General features: G+C 33.4%; 2 protein-coding genes across 7 annotated transcripts; one reads left to right on the top strand and one right to left on the bottom strand.

The window, feature by feature from the left end:
• Positions 1-4,958: 4,958 nt before the first annotated feature.
• LOC107891972 (altered inheritance rate of mitochondria protein 25) lies at positions 4,959-14,968 on the top strand. The gene is made up of 12 exons (XM_016816906.2): positions 4,959-5,112; positions 5,386-6,021; positions 6,259-6,345; positions 8,051-8,092; positions 8,246-8,290; positions 10,404-10,469; positions 10,580-10,636; positions 10,732-10,793; positions 11,382-11,502; positions 13,389-13,466; positions 13,538-13,644; positions 14,730-14,968. The coding sequence occupies exons 2-12, from the start codon at positions 5,407-5,409 to the stop codon at positions 14,758-14,760; spliced, it is 1,311 nt and encodes a 436-aa protein (XP_016672395.2). The 5' UTR covers positions 4,959-5,112; positions 5,386-5,406; the 3' UTR covers positions 14,761-14,968.
• Positions 14,969-15,331: 363 nt separating this feature from the next.
• Positions 15,332-19,197, bottom strand: LOC107891971 (pentatricopeptide repeat-containing protein At5g19020, mitochondrial). 6 transcript variants are annotated; one of them, XR_001682377.2, is made up of 4 exons: positions 17,086-19,197; positions 16,799-16,902; positions 16,464-16,620; positions 15,332-16,012 (listed from the first exon to the last, which is right to left on the bottom strand). XR_001682377.2 is itself a non-coding variant. In XM_016816904.2 (2 exons), exon 1 carries the CDS (start codon positions 19,124-19,126, stop codon positions 17,102-17,104), a length of 2,025 nt encoding a protein of 674 aa, XP_016672393.2. In that variant the 5' UTR covers positions 19,127-19,197; the 3' UTR covers positions 15,332-16,902; positions 17,086-17,101. The 6 variants fall into 6 exon arrangements, 1 of the variants encoding a protein (XP_016672393.2); XR_005918645.1 differs by having other exon boundaries at positions 15,332-15,903; XR_001682375.2 differs by having other exon boundaries at positions 16,464-16,902.
• Positions 19,198-19,678: the final 481 nt, after the last annotated feature.

Below are 19,678 nucleotides of genomic sequence, written 5' to 3'. Positions count from 1 at the left end.
ACATATCTATGAATATTTATGTTGTTGGAATGGTTAATTTAATCAATTTAGCTTGAATTTAATTCGTGTTAGGTTGATTGCATTTCGTTTGTTAAAATTATTAAAATTGTGTTTATGTTGTTATAGGCCTCGGTAAGATGCTTGATTAAGTAAAATCATGACTAAGTTATTGTTGCATTACAATTTTTAGGTAACTAATGAATTAATTATTTAAACGGATTGAAATTGTAATTAATGGACACAGTACTTAATCAGTGCATGTTTAATCATCTAAAGTAGTTAAGAGTTAAATTAGCAACGGTATCTGACGATACATTTTCCTTGCATAACTTGCAAGATTATTGTGATTAAACTGTTTCAAGGTAAGGATACTTTGTTACCTCACATAGTCTTTTATGTGCTTATTAAATCGAGTTAATTGTTTGAATTGACATGGGGATATGTACAAGAGATTATTTCTATTTAATAAATATGTATGTGCAATAACGTATTTGCCTATTAAGATTTATTTAATCGGTTGAATTGACATAGGGATATAGTCAAGAGATAAATGGATTTTGGTAGGCGAGTACGTTCATAAGTTAGCAAATTACTAGTTGCCGTGAACTTATTCGTAACAATATAGACATGAGTTTAATAATTCTAAGTTAGAAAATGTAATTAATCTAACACAATTATGTCATCTTGATTAAAATCGTATTTTTAAATCATGCATTTGAGATTTATTTATTTAGTTACTTAGTTTAAAATCTTATTTTTTAATCACTCTCTTCAAACAAAATATTTTTCTTGACCAAAGTGTTTTAAGTAGCATTCATAAATAATTCTTTTCACAGTCCCTGTGGGTATGATAACTTGACATTTACTTGTCACTTTATTACTTATTGCGATTGTGTACACTTGCACATTTCCGTCGTTCCACACTCCACATTAAAACCATGTAGATAAGTAGTGTTTCGGTGTGAGTAGAGCGACGAAGGAAGTGATCCAAGCAAGGCAATAATTTTCGAGTAGGTGGTTTTATGATATTTGGATATTTTGAATAAATGCAATGTGAGTTACAGTAATAGTTTTGATTATTAGCATGATTTTATTAATTCTATTTTGGTATTGGATTGATGGAATGTGGATGTTGTTTTGAACTTTGTTTATGATTAAATTGACATTTAAGATTAAGGTTGATAATGCATGTTAGATATTTTTATTTAAAAGCATAGATGTGGACAAATTTTATACTTAAGATTTATATTAGTAATGCATGATTTAGTTGCTTGACAAATACATGTCTATTTGGCTTATGGAATGGTTTGATGTTGACAGTGGATTTGGTTGAAGTGAATAATGATTGCATGTTAGTTAGAAGGTTGTTTGAGCATGAAATACATTTTTAACTTGTGAATTTTTGTTATTTTGGGTAAATGTATTGATACTCGAGATACGAATATCGATACCTTGAAGTTGGCATGTTTTCAAATTTGACAAAATCCAATATTGGTATCAATACCCTTATACGAGTATTGATACTCTTAACAAAAATATCGATACCCTTACCAAGGTATTGATAAAACAGTTTAAATCAATAATTGGAAGAATGCTACTTTGGTATCATTTTCTTTCTTATATCGATACCTATTTTACAAAATATCGATACCTGTACTTTAGTACCGATACCTACGTTGTTCAATAGGTTTTAAATTAAATCAATTTTCATGACCGATATATCTATTTTTATTGTCTTAAAAAATGTTTAATTAAACTTGAATGCCTCTAAAAATATTAATTCAGTAACTGTAGATCTTTCTCGAAGCCATGTATGCATGTGATTAAGTTTCGTTAGTTAATGTAACATCTTGTAACTCGGGTTCGGTGACAGGACCGGGTAAGGGGTGTTACAGCTTTATTTTCATTAGCATTAAAGCTTCAGTCCTAAGCTTGATTTTCATCAGTAGCTTGAGCCTGATTAGACTACTGTTGCACTTAGTTTTTGCAAATCTTAACATCATGGCCAAATTGGTTACAATTTCTACACTGCACACTAGGTCTGGTCCAGCAAAACTTTTCTAAAAGACTTATCTTCTAACAATTTGAGCATGGTGGATACTTTTTCTTCTCACCATCTCTTTTTGGCCTTTCTTTTGTTTGATTCCATTTCTTCTTGCCCCTATTGCTTGAAGAACATGGATTCTCCTTGTTTCTAGCTTGTAAGCAGCTTCTACGTGGTCCTCTTCTCTACTTGCTCTTTTTTACTCATGTGCATATATAGCATTTATTAGCTCTGATAGAGAGATTGTTGTCAAGTCTCTCGAGTCCTCCAAGGATTAGATCTTGGACTCATTCTTCTCTAGCAATGTTGTGATGACTTTTTCAACATATCTTCGATCATTGAATTGATCGCCAAGAAGCCTTATGTTGTTGACAATGGACATGATCCTATTTGCATACTGCTTGGTCATTTCAGTCTTTTTCATCTTCAGGTTCTTAAAGTCTCACCTCAAATTCAAAATTTTTTGTTGCCTTGTCTTTTTAGGCCCATGGAATTCCTCCTTTAACTTATCCCAGGCTTGTTTGGGAGTTTCACAAGCCATGATTCTTGTGAAAATAACATCAGACACACTATTTTACAGGCAAGAGAAAGCCTTATACTTCTTAGCAGCCTCATCACTATGCTGTCTAATTTGAGCTATAGTTGGATTAGTTCGCAAATGTGGTGGTTCTTTATCTAAATCAGCAACTTCCCACAAGTCATATGCCTGAAGATACGTCTTCATCTTCACTACCCAAATATGGTAGTTTTCTCCAGCAAAGATATGAGGTGGAGGTGGTGTAAAACTTCCAGATGAAATTGCACTACAAACAAGATACAATCAACACTCTTTTCAACAAGAAAAACAAACATAAGGTCTGTAAAGACTTAGGCTCTTGATATCAATTGTTGGTGTTTTGAGAAGTTAAGAGAACAAAACAACGAAAAATAAAGAGAAAACAAGGAAAAATACTTGCAGACAAAACAACGAAAAATAAAGAGAAAACAAGGAAAAATACTTAGCAGATTTTTAACTACTATCAAAGTCTCTCCTAATTTCATTCCAACAAGACTATAATATATATGTGAAATGATTACAAGTTATCAACTAATCGTACTAAATTTGTCTTGGAAAAATAAAAGTAAAACTTGTACACAACTTGATTAGGTAAATCGATACCTAAAAACATCATTTCAATACTAACTCTGCTTGTTTCAACACATTAACCTTAACAAGTAAATTTAAACAAAACATCAATAGCAGAATATGCGAACCCCGTTTGCACTTCAACTAGGTGTTCGCAAAAATCCCATAACAACTCGCTCTTAACTTAGTTAGCAACTTGGGTTGATATTGCATCTTTTGATGAGCTCGCATTTATGGTTGTGGTTGCAGCTTCAATTGAGCTTGTACACTTAGAGCTCGCAGACATGTTTGAGCTCGCAACTTCAAGTGAGCTCGTGACTTGCAGGTTGAGTTCGCCACTACATGAATGGCCACTTCGCAATAGTTTTTCTACTTTACACAAGAAGAAAATGGCACGGTTGAACAAGCATGGAAGTGATTTAAGAGAATTTTTTGTCATTTAAGTGGAGTAACTAAGGAAGTTCAATTACAATGTTTTTATGATGTTTTGGATAATTTGAGTAAAGCGAAGGTAAATGTTTCAACAAGTGGAAGTATTTGGATTCAAGATGTACAAGAGGTGTTCCTTATCTTAGAAAAATATTAGTGCTAATGCTATGGCTTGGGATTATGTGTAGTTTTCTAAGCTAAATGTAAACAAGAATCTAATAACATAGAGTGTAATAAAGTGTATAAACTTGATGATTCGCGGTTAATGTCACCTTTGGGAAAGTTGGCTCCAATGAAAGCACATGGTTTTCATGAGACTGTGTATTGCCAATCCTAATGTGAGGAGATAACCATGAATCCTTCTCCATCAGTTGAAAGTGGATGCTCTTCAAATTGTGATGAGGATTTTCAAGAGCCGTGGGACTATAAGGTTCTAGATGTTTACATATTTACTGTCTCTTTATCAAATAATAATGAGGAAAACAATTTGAGTCTTTTTGAAGATAGTGATATAAGACTTGCCACTCAACTGGATTGGTTGCGTCATTGTAAAGAACCTTTGGGACGATTGCCCAATGCTTATGACAAGATGATACCTTCTATTGAGAAGCCACCTACTTTGGAGTTGCAACCATTGCCCGAAAAGCTTAAATATGCATATCTAGCGGATAATAATGTCTTACCAAATATTATTGTAGTAGGTTCATTACATAAGGAGGGTGGATGATGATTGATATTAAAGGAATTAGTTCATCCATTTGTCTAATTAATTAGTCATAAAAGTAGTTATTTGAATTTATTTTATTGTTTTTATTCTAGAAGGGTTAATGTGTAACTTTTACTCTAAATACTTAAAAAAGGAGTTAGAATATATAATATAAAATTTGGTTAAATAAAAGTATATAAGTAAATGATATAGTTTTAACAAATAAAAGTTAAATATGAAGTAAGATTTTGAAATTAAAATAACATGAGACTTAAATATTCAATTATAACTATATTTTTAACTTTATAAAAGACTTTAAGGAAGGATGTAAATATTATCTTTTAGATTTAAGCTAAAAGTAAAAATAAATTGAAAAGATTATTACAATTTATTTTACTAGGAAAATAAAGAAAATTAATAAGAACAGTTAATGATATTTAATTATGTAAATGGTAAACCATATCATTGTTCACTAATTATAAATAAATTTTTGTTAATAAAGATAATATATAAATTTTGAGGATTAAATTTATTGTTATACTAATTAAATTACGCAGTTATCTTTAGTGATTAAAATATAGTTTTTTAATTAATGATATGGTTTACCCTTATGCAAAAGATTAAACTAATTATATTTACTCCTAAGAGGAGTATTTCCCTCCCGTTCCAATATTACCCAACTCTCCCGTTTCCAGCGGTTCCCTCCCCTTTACCTTCAATCGCTTTTTTATTCTCACATGGCTCCTGCCCCGATCCCTTCAGTTTAAGCCAAACCCTACGACGCTGGCAATACGCTAAAGCAATCAGGTTTGATTCTTCAGTATTTTCTTCTCTTTTTGTTTGTTTTCCCCCCAAATAAATAAATGTGTTGATTTTATAGGGTTATTTCATGAATATTGCTTTTGTTTTCCCTATGTGGGCAGATTAAGATTAAGATTTTTTTTCCCTAAAAAGAAAGAAAGAAAGGAAGGAACTTCATGTAAACCAGTTGTTTATAGTTTATTCTCTTAATATGTTAGCAATTTTCGTTTAAACGAAGTTTACAGTAAAACAATTGTGATAAGTTCTACGGTCTTCCAGGTACTGCTTTATTTGTACTAGATGAATAGAATGAAGCGGTTTCGCTGCATGTCCAATGTTAATGAAACCGCTAGGGAGATATTCTCATTAGGTGCACCATTCCCTTCTCATGTTGTGAAGAAACATCTTTATGGTATTTTTGACCCAACAAAGCCTTGCATTCGTCATAGTATTGGAGCTCAAAGGTATTTTCACCAACAACTTCCGCAACAGGAATGTCTTGGGTATGGTGGAATGAGTTCCCAGGAAAGTTTGATGTCTGGGAGAAATTTGTTCTGGAGATCAAACCTACCTTGCTCTTTTCGAGGAAATCCTCTTCGGTCAATGCAAAGTGGTTCTACATTTTGCCATTATGGAGACATTGCCAACAATGAAACTTCTTTGAGTAGAAAGTTTCTTGCACAGCTTTGGATTGCAGATAGAAAAATGCGAAAGGATCTTGAAAAAAGAAGAAGAAAAGGTAAGCAGCTAAATTATGATGAGGCACAGGAACCTTTCCAACATCCATCCGAAAATAGCTTTACAGGCAGGATAGTCACAGAAGAAGAATCTGCTTATCAAGCTGCACCAGTTTTAAAGCAACAACCAGTTAGTCAATCTGTCTCAAGTTTTCTTAAGCCAACATCACCGGAGGAGGTAAATTCCATTGTAGTTTTTCTTTCATTTCATATTTTTTTGGACTGGGTGAAGGGAGATTCAAACCCACCTCTTGGAGCAGGGGAATGCATTCACCTAAAGTTGAGACTAACTTTAGATGCTAATTCTGTTATGTTACATTTGTTTTAGTTTCTTTTCATGGTTGCTATTTTCAGAGGTTTTGACACCTATACATTAAAGAAATTATATGACGCATGTTGTTCTCATATTATTCAGGCTCAAATTGCACCTCTTCTTGCTAGGTCCAATCTGCTAATCACCAGGGATATTGAGTGGGCGAATCTTGTACTAGGTTTTGAGCAGGTAGTTCTTGTTTTCCCTATCACTTGGTTTCTTTATAATAGAAATTAGAGCTTGATTTTTGCACTGTACGAGCATCTAGTATCACATTGATGCTTATCATCTAATTGTTTTTCTAACAGTGAGATGATCTATAAATTGTCATGCTTCTGTAAATGTTGATATTTTTCCTTTTGTCAGTTTTTCCTTGTTTTTGCTCTTTGGCAACTAGAAGAAGTTTCTAAATGCTCACTAAAAGGAAAAGAGGTTTTTATTTGTTATATTATAGTTGATAAGGAGTTTAACTATTATGTGGTGAATGAGTTTACATATATGTAATTTCTTCTTTGGTGATCTTTTATATTATCTTGTTGTAGTTGAAAAGCTATATTTCATACAAACATAGTTTGTACTTTCTAGTTCTAAATGATGCATGAATTAATTCTTTTGGATATTCCAGTACAATTGATTCAAAAGGAGGGAAGAGGGAGAAACTATTGATTAAAAAGGGAAAAAAGAAAATTAGAATATAATAAGAGCATTTAGCTGAAATTAGTTGCAGAAGATTGGGATAGGACGAAGAGAAGAGATAATATTTAATAAAATTAGAAATCTTTATCCTACAATGCAAAAGCTCCTAGATGCTAATGTATCATAAACAATTGTAGGCTATATTCTAAAATCAATATTTTATTTAAATGCAAAATCCTTGATAGGACTCTATAGCACCCTAATTACTCAAAATTACAATAGATTATGTAACTTTAACAAATTTAGTTACAAAAGATAATAAATAAGAATTCTTCTATTTACTTGGTTTTCTTATTGTGCTATTTCTCTTTGTTAGTAGAAACTCGACTAGAATTTCAAACTTTTGAGAAGGTAGCAACGATCTTGAACTACATGTTTTATTGCATATTTCCTTGGCAGTAGTGATGAAGTAAATTTGTTTTGAAGGAAGTCGTTTACGTGCTCAAGCAAGGATAGATGTAGTATTTATTAGATACATGCGATGGAAACATAATCTTTTGCTAACAAACAATATTAGAATCCTTCAAGGATCATATTTTGGTGATTAAAACAATAGTAAAATGCAAATGGAGAGAAAAACTCTATATTTCATTCCTTTTGGAAACAACCTAGTTATACATGTTAGATTGATTTACAAAAAGAAAATAAACATAATAACGTATCAAATCCCTAAAAATTAGCTAAGGTTAATTCCTGACATTTGTTGCTATGAAGCATGGACATGTTGGAAAGTGTCGTGTCGGTGTTGTGTTGATGTTTGACACTGATACGCTGTTGACCTGTCGGAATACGTACCAAAGATGTTAGGACACAAGAAAAATATACTAAAAAAAAGATATGGTCGGACATGGTCAAGACACGTGTTTTCACTTATCAAATTTTACATTGTTCGCACTTGGTGCTTGAATTTCTTGATTTCATATTCTTGGCCAGATTGGTTCTCTTACCATAAACCACTCCATCCTTATATAATAAATGCTTTTAAGTGGCATTTAATGCCATAGATTCCCAATTCAATCCTGCATTTTCATTCTTTCCTTTGACGAGTTATTGCTCTAAAACTTTCAATTGAGAACTTCATATCAGGTAGAATTTCAATTGAGAAATTCCTTTTTCTTTCATATTCATATTCTTTTTGGCTCTTACTTTTGCTTTTTACTCTCTTATTTGTTCTCTAATCATATTGGTCAAAATACAGGAGAACCAATATGCAATAGTGGATGTTTGCTACCCACAGTCAGTAAGTATGATTCTAAGATTCTTTTCTTCCATTTTTCCCTAAAGAAATTAAGTTTGTATCAAAATGGAAATAAATTGAAAAAAAAAAGAAAAGAAAAGAATTGTGCACCTTAAATCCTTCTGAAATACCTAACTGTAAGCTTTATTTTTGTAGCCTGTTGGTTTTATTCGTGAGCAGAGTAACGTCATTGCTAGACAGGTGAGCTATTAAACTCAATGTATCTTCATTTTTTATGATAGTTTTTTTTACTATGAAAATATTGACCAAGGGTTTATCTGTTTTTTAACTTTATAATTACTTCGTTGCATTTTTAAATTTTAATCAAGTTTGCTGGAAACAATTTGCAAGCTTAGACTATTCTCTTTCGTGTTGTCTATAGATCAAGCTTCCATTGTATTGATTCATTGTGCTCTTCTGCAATTGTCTGTATAATTCTGTTCACAGTGCCTTTAAGTTCATTTCATTCATGATGAGTCACAACTACCTCCAGTTACCCTTTCTTTTGAAGCAATTAAGACTGATTCTGTGATCTTTTTTTCCAATCCTCAAATTCTTTGGTCAGATATGAATGGTAATCTTAGTTGTCTGATTGTCTTGTTATTACTTCTACCCTCTTGTTTTCTGGATTATGTTAATTGCATGAAGACTTTATTTAAATTAAGATCCCAAAATAGCATGAAATGGGACTTGTATGCACTTGAGATGGTGGCAAAGGTGCATCAATATTGAGCACTAATGCTATTTGTTTGAAGTGCAGAAGCCAACCACTTTAAATGAGAATGATAATGCTCACATACCAGTTTAGTGGCTAAAGCCTCTTACCAATTTTGAACAAATTCACACCTCAAAAACTTCATAGCACTGGAAAGTCTTGTTTGCGTAGTGATCTTGGTCAGCATGAAATAGTTAGCTGTGTTTTTGGTTGATCAAATGCACAAAGGAATGTGCAAAGGATTGTGAAATTCATATGGTAAAGTATATACCTTATTTCTAATCTAATGTTTATATTTCATAATCATCATATTACATTGTATCTTAGTTGTTGGGTTGAAATTTTTTACATCAACCTTTTTACCCTCCCAATCAAGCAAAGGCTTAAGCTTAAAACAACAAAAGGTTACTGCCAAATAACTCTTGTTGAAAGCAAATCTATGGCAGCTACCAGTCTCAAGCTAAGGAACATATAAGATAAAGAGATAGGGAAAGAGATGGCACATAGAAAAAAGCTAGACTTGGTTATTGCAATTGTAGATGGGATGACATTTGAAGAGAAACAATTGGTGAGAACCATGGATGCAATTTGGTTTGAGGGACTATAGGAGTTTTTTAGGTCTAGGTTTGCGGTCTGTTGCATTCAATCATGTGTCTTAGCTTCAGCCTTAGGAAAGAAATGCATTGCTAGACAGGATTGGGCTTCTGTTATGCAGGCTTTTATTGGACTAGCTTTCTATTTCGACTTGTTAACTTTCTAATAAGGTTAAGCATTTTACAAATAATTGAGTCATATGCCTTTTTTGGCTAAGCTGTATGGTTTTTGGTTTTAACAACCTAAGCTTGATATTGTGAGTTTTTGTTGGTACACTTGAGTACTTTGAGCTTGCCAACTTGGACCAAATCCCTGCAAGACTATGCTTTATTTTATCTTTTTATTCTTCTTCAAAGTGACATCAAGGGAGTATGTTTTACTAATTTAATTGTCATCTACATATATCATTGTTGATAAAATAACTTGCAATTTTTGCCTTTTGGTTTATCTTGCAATTATATCATGTAGACTATGGCTTCTAAGTTTCTTTAGGTCAGATAAATAGATTGAGCAAGGAGAGCCAGTTGTATTCTTATATTTTAGCTTTTATCACCAGTCATGCGGTGTAGAAGGCACTGCCTAATCCTAAAATGTTGAGCATTACTTAACTTTGTCCATTAGGCCTGATTTGAGATTACTTTTAGGAACTCTAACTGTAAGCAATGAAGTAACATCTGACACACTGACTACTTTACAAACATATGTAACCAAGGGTTTCTCATTGAGAGGTGGATACAAGTCTAGATAATTTGTAGATATGTCTACATTCACTTGGACTCTTTTGAATCACCATTATGCTTATTTGTTTGCTTGTACCTTAGCCACTTGTTTAGCTTCAATAACTTCTCCTTTGAGTAATGATTAATTGGGGTTCTGATCCTGTACTAGTTTTTGGTATAAAAATTGTTTATAGTTGTGCTTCACTGCATTGCTTCAACCGCATGGTTGCTATTCTTTTCTTAATGGTATGTTCTGCATACCGTTGACTTCTATGTTTTTGTGCAGTTGCTTCGCTTAAGGCGCCCTTTCCTTGCTTACATTACTGATGCAATGGGTAATGAGCTGTTTAGGGTAAGCAGATTATGTGCATTTTCTTTTGAGCTAATGTAACAAGTTTTAAGGCCCACAACTATTGAATATATCATCATTTTAGCTTTAAGACTTTGTTTTAACACCCTCAGGTTCGTAGGCCTTTTTGGTGGATAACCAGCTCAATTTATGTAGAAATTGACGGTAAGGTATGCAAATTTTCAATATTGGCATTTGTTCTTGTATGTATGAATCTAGCACAGAACGTCTAGTTTCAAGGATTTAAAATGTCATTCCTTCCTAGGAAATTGGTGTGGTTCACAGACGGTGGCATCTTTGGAGGAGGGTGTATGATTTGTACTTGGGGTAATCTTAACAAGCCATTTTCAGTATTATATTCAGTAGTTGTTAAATGCTATAAATATATGTTAATTTGTTTACCAGCTATAGATTGTTTTAGTTCAAATTTTTTATGCTTATAGTCAATTCTGGCAAACAGTGTATGAAGTTTGTGGTATAATTTGGCATTAGTTTACTGAAATATTTGGTGGTTGGATTATAGTCATTACTTTTTCCTCATTCTTTATCTTTTTCTTTCTTTTAATTTCCTTTCTTGCTCCAATTCTTTGTTTTTTTTTCCCAATGTTTCAATGGTTTTGCAAAAGCACCAAGTTCTGTATTATAGTATGGATGTGTGTATGCCCTTAGTTATTTCTTTTAACTTTCTTCATACAATTACAGCAGAATCTGCTTTCCAACACCCCTTCCCCTTTTATATTCTTTCCTCACTTTTATGCATCTATCAGAATTATGGAACTACTATTACTTTAAGAATTTCATATGCTTGCAAGACTGCTTGTTTAGAGTCTAATCAAGGATGGTGAGCAATTTGTTTTGTTAATTTTATTTTACATTCAAATCTAGTATTAAAATGAGGTTGTCTTTTCTTCGTAGGAATAAGCAATTTGCTGTGGTCGAAAATCCTGGCTTATGGAATTGGACTTTTACTTTGAAGGACATTGATGGGCAAGTTTTGGCAGAAATAGATCGTGATTGGAGGGGTTTTGGCTTTGAGGTTTTCTTCTTTCAAAAATATCATCTTTTAATCCTCACTTGATTCATGGGCTCTAGTTTTTTTTCATAGTTTTCCATAATAAATATTTGCTTTTACATTATTATGGTGAAATTTTATTGACTTGCCAGAGCAGAGGTTTTAGTCTTTCAGTAAACTTAATTTCCTTCAATTTTTGAGATTTACCAACAGGACATTACTGGTTCATCCACAAGAGGGAAAAAAGGCGGGTTAAAAGATTAATCCTTTGTTCCATTTAAGTTTCTGGCCTGATATGAGTTCTTTGAGTTGCTGAGACTGGCATAAAATGTCAATGGTCCCTGAATTTATAATGGCACATGCTTTGTAACTTTAGCATACTAAATAAGAAAGACCGAAGTACTACCTCTCAAGATAGTTCCCTTTGTAATCAGATATTGAAATAAGCAAGAGCTCTTATTAGGAGCAAAGTGTAGTATTTTGAGATTGGAGGAGTGGGTAGAGCTCCATGTTTGCTTCAGGAGTTTCTCTTCTAAGATCTTTTCTCATACCATAAGAAAGATGCTAGTGGATGTCCAAAAAGTTGAAGTGTGTGATTTGATGTGTCAAAGTGAGCAAAAGAGTCAAGTGAGAAGAAGAAAGATGTGGATTGATCATTGTAGAAATCTGGTTTACAATGTTTTGGAATGGAGAGAACAGGGAGGTTGTGAGTTGTCCTAATTCTCCTAACTAGCTTGGATGCTATTGATTCATACATTTTGCAGTCCCCATTTTCTAAATGTAAAGTGTGTTCTATATATTCATTTCTGTAAAAGGTAAATTGTTGGTGAAAACTGATAGTCGGCATTGACAAACATTTTTTTATGCATATGAAAAGGATGATCTTATTGTGCATTTCTAGGGAATAAGGGTTAGTTTTCTTGAAAGCAATGATCAATGATTTATGCTACCCTCTTTTCCTCCCTGTTTCTAAATCTGTGCTTTCTTTTTTGATTTTCAATATTGAGTTGTAAATCCAAGATGACTCAATAATCTTATCTTTTCAAAAGTGCTTAACATAGCAAAAAATTATGAAAATCTCATTTTACCATATATCTTTTACCCTTTTTCATTGGAACTTTTGTTTTTCGTTCTTTTATCTTATTTTTTCTCCATCCTGATAAATTCTACCATCTTTTCTTTCACCAAAAACGACAAATGGTAAAAGATGTTAGATGTGAAAAATGAGATCTTCATATATTGTTTCCTTGAAGCACACTGATTGCAACTATTTAATGAGCCTATGACTCTAGGACTTAGTGTAGCTGGAAGAAAGGCAATGCATAGAGAATCTCCGCTCCATGCAGCAGTAACCTTGTCAGTGGAAAAACTTCAATCATCATAATCCATTGGATTCATTTTTGACTTCCTTCATACCATTTGTATGACAATGTGGGAGTGCAATTATCTGTTTCAGCTAACTTTGAATTTTTGCTGTAGTGCTTTCGGTCATAATTCTACTCAGAATTGGTATGTCATCTCCTGACCTATCCATCTAAACAAACTTTAGAACTAAACCTTAGTGATGTTTATGAGATTGCCTTCCCTACTCTCTAAGCAAGCGGAGACTAAAAATGTTCGATTGGAACCGAAAAATCTTGACATATCAATTGGTGCTACTTTTTGGGAAATTAAGGCTATTAGAACATGGCTCTTTGTTGTTTATTTTGCCTGGGATGGGTTCATTTCTATACTATCACTTCTAATCTAGTTGCATTATTCAGACGCATGATATTTGATATTGCATAAAAAGGTTGATGCTAACTTACCAGATTGTTGGTTTTTTTTTTGCTGAATCCATTTTATTACATGAATTAAAATTCTTAGCTTTTTGTTATGGGTATCTAATAGGCAAAATGATTTGCATGCAGATATTTACAGATGCCGGACAGTATGTCATCCGCTTTGGGAAGGCTGATCCCGTCTTGAAGACTGGTCCCGCTAGCATGGTAATTTCTGCATTAGAGATTGGAAGTTTTTAAGTCTTCTTTTGTTCACAAATTTATTGGTTTTGTTGCAGATCCAAGAGTTGGATGTAAGCCGTCCACTAACTCTATCAGAGCGAGCAATTGCTCTTGCTCTTGCTATTTCATTGGATAATGATTACTTCTCTAGGCATGGTGGCTGGTAAGAATCATTGTCAATAAATTGATCTTAGTATAACATTTTTTCTCTGATCTATGCAAGAGAGCATGGAGTTTTAATTTTTACTTCAGTATAACCTTTTATTTTATTTAGAGGAGCAAGAAAGGAAGAACTAGGGTCAGCCCTCTCTATAATAGTCCTGTTTGTTTGTCAATCAAAATTTTAAATGTTATAGAGAGGTGGTTGTTAACACTTAACAGCATTTGAGGTTTAGATCATTATTGATTTTTTTTAAAAAAATTCAAAATAAAAATCTATAATATACTAATAATAATATTAATTAGTGAGATTTTGATCACATCTTTAATAAAATTTACAAATGTAATTCTATTTATTAAAGGTTATTTTTATTCAATAAAATATGATTAATCTATTTTTTATATAAAATTTAATTTTTTTTATTAAAATAATATCTTAACTAAAATTTATTATATTTATTTCACTTGGAAATATAACTAATTTTATTAAAATGTGATTATTATAAAGAAAGCTGACTATATTTTATGTGATTTGGGCACTTTTTTTTTGGTGAATTACAATAATAGGGCAAAGCCCGAACAACCAATGCGACTAGCGCGACTTGAACCCAGGCCGTACTTGAGGCGGTAAACACCCTTGACCATTAGACCATCACATGATTTGGGCACTTTTTGCTTCTATCTACTTGTCCTTTTCAAATGAAATCTAAGTTTTGCATGATATGTCTAGGCTGACGTGTTGTGTGAGAGTCGTTCTCTGACACAACTAAACTAAAGACTTTTTCTTGGGTTCAAGAGAGAGCGTTAAGTTCAAACATAAGATCTCTAATCAAATATCCCACCTTAAATACTGGAACTATGCCCCAAGACTTTCGGAACTCTAGGCTTGAGATGCAACTACTGCAGTTAACATAGTAATGCAGTCTAAATGCACTACATATTAAGAAATTTATGTTGCATTTCCAATAGCTGACCACATTCAGTGAAAAGCTCTACTTGGATTATATTTTAGCTGTGTGAGGATAAAGCAATAGAAAGTTAAAGATTTTGAGTACTAATTATGGATATATTATGCATCATGTGTACCAGGGGAATCCCTTTTGTTGCAATGGGGGAGTAGATTGATTCCTTTGTTTCTCTTTTTTCAAAGAGACCAACAGTTTGGCGTTGCAACGATCGGACGTTTTCTGTTCCATGGAAATAATGTTTATATGCTACTGTTGCTACTATCATATACATATCAATTTGGTTGGACAGATTAATGGATTTTTTTGTTACATTTAATAATTTGTTCCTTTTGAAATGAAATCTAATGGTTGCAAATTGTATCACAACTTCTATATCTTCCAATTAAAACATGCTATACTTCATTTATTTTCATAAGATCCCTATTAACTATTTAAGTATTCAATTTCTTGACTGTAAACTTTAAATACATGGCATTCATTTGTGTTTTTCCTTGAATTATTGTTGGAGGCAATTTTCCACCATTTTGTTTTTCCTTGTTCATTAGACATATAAAGCACCAGGCCACTTCCCTTGTACCAACCAACGCTTAACATCAATAAGATTACATATAGTACCAGTATACTGCTGTATTAATGTATTTTCAAAAAGCTTATAATGGTCCCAATGACTACCAGTATACTGCTGTATTAAGTTATACTTGATGGCGAGTACAATAGGTCAAATATTTGAAAGGAATTGTATTTACTCAATTCAAGGCATTGAAAGATTACAACATTACCACTTGCCTCAAATTTTTTATTGGAAGGCATGTCTCTGTGGTTTAATCTTTTCCCAACCATGCTAATCAAACTATGGTAATAAAAAGAATATTTCCAAACATCCAAATTAGCTACAAAATATTCCATTGAACCTTCTTTACTTAAAAGATCTCTACATAATGTCACAACCGAGAAAGATTCTTTATGATTGATATTAGTAAGTGGATCATCACAATTTGTCCTTTTCATTATTAAGTTGGAAATTGTGGGAAAACATCCAGAGGCATCCATTATTAATGCTGACTAATTTCATTAGTAACAGGTGCATGAAACTTGTAACACAAAAAAGATCGGAATATGCACTTACCATAACTTACAATTGCATGCCACAGGACAGCCATATATGAATGATTGACTTGAGTAACCATTTCAAAACAGGGTGTAATGTACATCAGTACATGCTAACTGGAATCTTTATCTGGCTTTGACCTCAAATTAGGAGTAACTTCTCTTAGTATCTCTGGCTATTTGGATATCTGAAGGCCAAAAAATCTCATGTATAACTTTGAAAAGAAAGCGAGAAAGTAAAGCCACAATTATTATAAGCAAAATGGTGAGTCAATAGATGCTGTGCATAATATGTACCTACAACAAACAAAATAAATCACTGTGAAAACCCAAATCCATTAACTACACAAATTGCAGAAAAAGAAAGAACAGCTTAATCAGTTGATTTGGCCGGTTTTCGTTAACCAAAAAAAATTAACCCTTCAACATTTTTTTTCAATAGATAATTCTACGTATCCAACCAAAATATCAAAAGAGATCAACATCTAGAAGCAAAATACAATGAAGATATTAAATTAACACATACTAAAAGTCCAAAACAAATAAAATGGTATAAAAACTTAACAGGATTAGTCCTAATCGATAACCAAAATAACATTCAAGTATCAAATTTTGGTCAGTTAATTCAGCTTAAAACGAATAATGAGCACCTGTGGGGGAAAATTACCTAGTATTTTCCCCCTTTCTTTTGAGCAATGCACCTAGGAAATTCAAAAGGCTCAGATTCACAACAAAAAATGGTACATACCAGAATAGCATCAACACAAAAACAGCATTGCGATAGAAGTTGTAAAGAACTACGTAACCAAGATGCTGATAATTCCAATGACCATGAACCAACAGTAATCTTTTCAGAAACTGGAACTGGCCCATAGCAAAATCTGATGCCATCACAGCTTGCCGTCCTTCCCAACCACATATTCCAACACCAACATCCGCCATTTGGATCATTGAAACATCATTAGCCCATCATGACATAATTATCAAAGAAACATCACTGCTAGCTTAAAACATGTGAACTGTAGAAACCAATGGAACCACTAGAGCAAAATCTAAGCACAGCAAATAACAAACAAAACTCACCATCACCAATAGCTAGTGTCATGTCATCAGTGCGCCTCTTGATAAGATCAACAATTCCAGCTTTCACCAATAGCTAGCTTAGAGGAAGTTGCAATGTCGAAAAGCTGTTCAAAGGTGTAAAAAGAACAATCGAAATATTCAGGAATGAAGAAACAATGAGAGTAAATACTAAATACACAAATAAAAGCAAGTCCAAAAATTGATTAATAGATAGAACCATCTTGAAGCAACCTGCTACAGATACTATTAGCATTTAATTGAATTGACTGAACCGATTGAATACACACCCAATTCAAAATATCATCATACAACACCACTGTAGCCAGGAGATTTCTTCACTCTTTGATTTTGCATTGCTCTCCTTACAGAAAATACATCTTCCCACCTCCCTGCATCTGCATATAAATTGGACAAAAGGACTTTACCCCCTCCATGACATGGTTCCAACTTTGCCAAGTTCTCTGCGGCCCTTTCCCCTATATCCACATTCCCATGTGTTCTACATGCTGCCAATAATGTGCCCCAAATCACAACATCTGCCTTCATAGGCATACTCATAATCATTTTCTCGGCTTCTTCTAGACGACCAGCTCGTCCCAACAGGTCTACCATACAACCATAATGCTTGATACCAGGATCTATGTTATATACATTCTTCATACCCTTGAAATACTTCTCCCCAAGTTCTACCAACCCAGCATGGCTGCACGCAGTAAGGACCCCAATGAATGTTATTGAATTCTGCTTGATATGATGCCTCCTTTCCAAGTAAGAATATATTTCAAGTGATAAATTGGCATCTCCATGCATGGCCAAGCCACATATCATTGCATTCCAAGGTGAGACAGTAGAGGCCTTCTCTCGGATTTGACAAAAAACTTCTAAAGCAGCATTGATGCTCCCACATTTTGCATACATATCAATGATAGCAGCACTTAAGTTGTCATTAAGAGGGATGCAGTTATTTTGTACATATTCAAGAGCCCATCTCCCTTCATTCAACATGCCTAAAGAAGCAATTGCAGAGAAAACACTTGCCAATGTTATTTGGTTTGGCTGCATACCACAAGCTATCATTTCGTGGAAGAGCTCTAAAGCGATGTTAGGTTGCTCACTCTGCGCGTAACCGGCAATCATAGAGCTCCATGAAGAAACATCTCTTTCAGCCATCTCATCGAATACCCGTCTCGCCTGTTCGATCATTCCATTTCTTATATATCCTGCAATAACAGCATTTCTAGAAGGAAGATGATCCTTGACACCTACTTCAAACTGCAAATAAGCAAGATCAACCCTCCCACAAGCTGCATAAAAATGAATGATAGTTGCTTGCACAAAATCGTAACATTCAAAACCTGCCTTCACAATCCTACCATGGAGCTGAAAGCCCTCTAGGGTCGCACTCAAACGTGCACATGCTGAAACTAAATCGACAATCATAACGTCACTTGCCTCAACTCCCTCACGTAACATAGCACAAAACATTGTTAAAGCTTCACTTAACCAATCTACTTGAACATAAGCGTCAACCATGGTACCCCACGAAACAACATCTTTTTCCTTCATGGGAATTTTCTCAAACAACTCCCGAGCCAACTCAACATCCCCAGCTTTTGCATACCCATTCAACATCACATTCCAAGAAACAACATTCTTCTCTAGCATCTGGTTAAACAAATCCCTCCCGTCCTTTAAACTCCCACAAACACAGTACATGTGCAGCAAATTGGTTGAAACAATAACGAACTCGTCAAGGATCACCTTAACCGCCAAACCATGTAACATCCTACAAATGGAAATCCCTCCAAAACCCGAACAAGCAGAAATCAAACTTGCCAACGTGACTTCGTTAGGCAAAATACCACCATATCTCATTTCCTTAAAAATCCCAATTGCTTCTCTCCAGTAGCCCTTTGAAGCAAATCCCATTACCATGGTAGTATAAGAAACACAACCCTTTTTAGGCATTTGATCAAACAGGCTACGTGCTTCATGAAACCGACCAGATTTTACATACCCAGAAATCATGATGTTGTAAGAAACAGGGTCCAGGTTGGGAGAAGAAGAGAACAAACGTTCAGCGTCTTTAAGGAAGCCGCACTTGGCGTACATGTTAATCAAGGTGTTTAGGATAAAAGGGTTGGAAGCGAAGCCTGATTTGATTACGAGGCAATGGGTTATTCGGCCATGAGAAATAGAGCAATGAGTTGCAGCGGATTTTAAGGAAGAGACTAGAAGGAGGTCGTAGTGGTGGGGTTTGGAAGAAGGTCCTGAAGTGGAGAGACATTTGTGCAGCCAACAAGGTTTTGGTTTGAGAGAATTGAACATGAGATTGAGAGGATAGCATGAGAGCCGTTTCTTTCTGAAAACCGAAAAGGGTGTGGGGTTTGTGTCTTTTAGTCGAGCTGAAGAAAATTTAAACCTCGCCAAGGGTTGTTTATTTTCGATTAATTAATAATAATTTAATTTAAATTTTATTAAATAATATACACATTTATAATATTTATTTGCATTCTAAAACATATTTAAGTTAGTTGTAGTCCATATATTAAAGTTGTGATTGTCTGTTATATTTAATTTAGTTTAATTTTTATAATATGAGAAAGTTGAAATAGTTTTATGAAAATTTATAGTATTACCTTTTAACTATGAGGTAATTACTTACAATATATTTAAATATATGTGTGTACAAAAGAAGATGCAATATAAAAATTTATATTAAATATTAAGCAATAACTAAATTTGGGAAACATATTTATAAATGTATTTTACGAAAATTAATTTTTACTATAAATTTTGTGTTAAATATTTCAATAATATTAAATAAATAAAATTATATTTATAAGATAATTTTCCTCATTAATTACCAATAGTTATGTC

The sequence above is a fragment of the Gossypium hirsutum genome, chromosome D09 (assembly GCF_007990345.1).
Source record: "Gossypium hirsutum isolate 1008001.06 chromosome D09, Gossypium_hirsutum_v2.1, whole genome shotgun sequence".
Lineage (NCBI taxonomy): Eukaryota > Viridiplantae > Streptophyta > Magnoliopsida > Malvales > Malvaceae > Gossypium > Gossypium hirsutum.
The sequence above is the reverse complement of the archived record's forward strand: the minus strand, read 5'-3'. Positions and strand labels throughout refer to the sequence as shown.

Excerpts from the sequence above, each read along its gene's own strand:
- LOC107891972 (XM_016816906.2), top strand. The coding sequence starts at position 5,407 with ATGAATAGAATGAAGCGGTTTCGCTGCATGTCCAATGTTAATGAAACC. Across the intron at positions 8,093-8,245 it reads ATGTTTGCTACCCACAGTCA|CCTGTTGGTTTTATTCGTGA; the intron begins GTAAGTATGATT and ends TTATTTTTGTAG. Across the intron at positions 8,291-10,403 it reads GTAACGTCATTGCTAGACAG|TTGCTTCGCTTAAGGCGCCC; the intron begins GTGAGCTATTAA and ends GTTTTTGTGCAG.
- LOC107891971 (XM_016816904.2), bottom strand. The coding sequence starts at position 19,126 with ATGTTCAATTCTCTCAAACCAAAACCTTGTTGGCTGCACAAATGTCTC.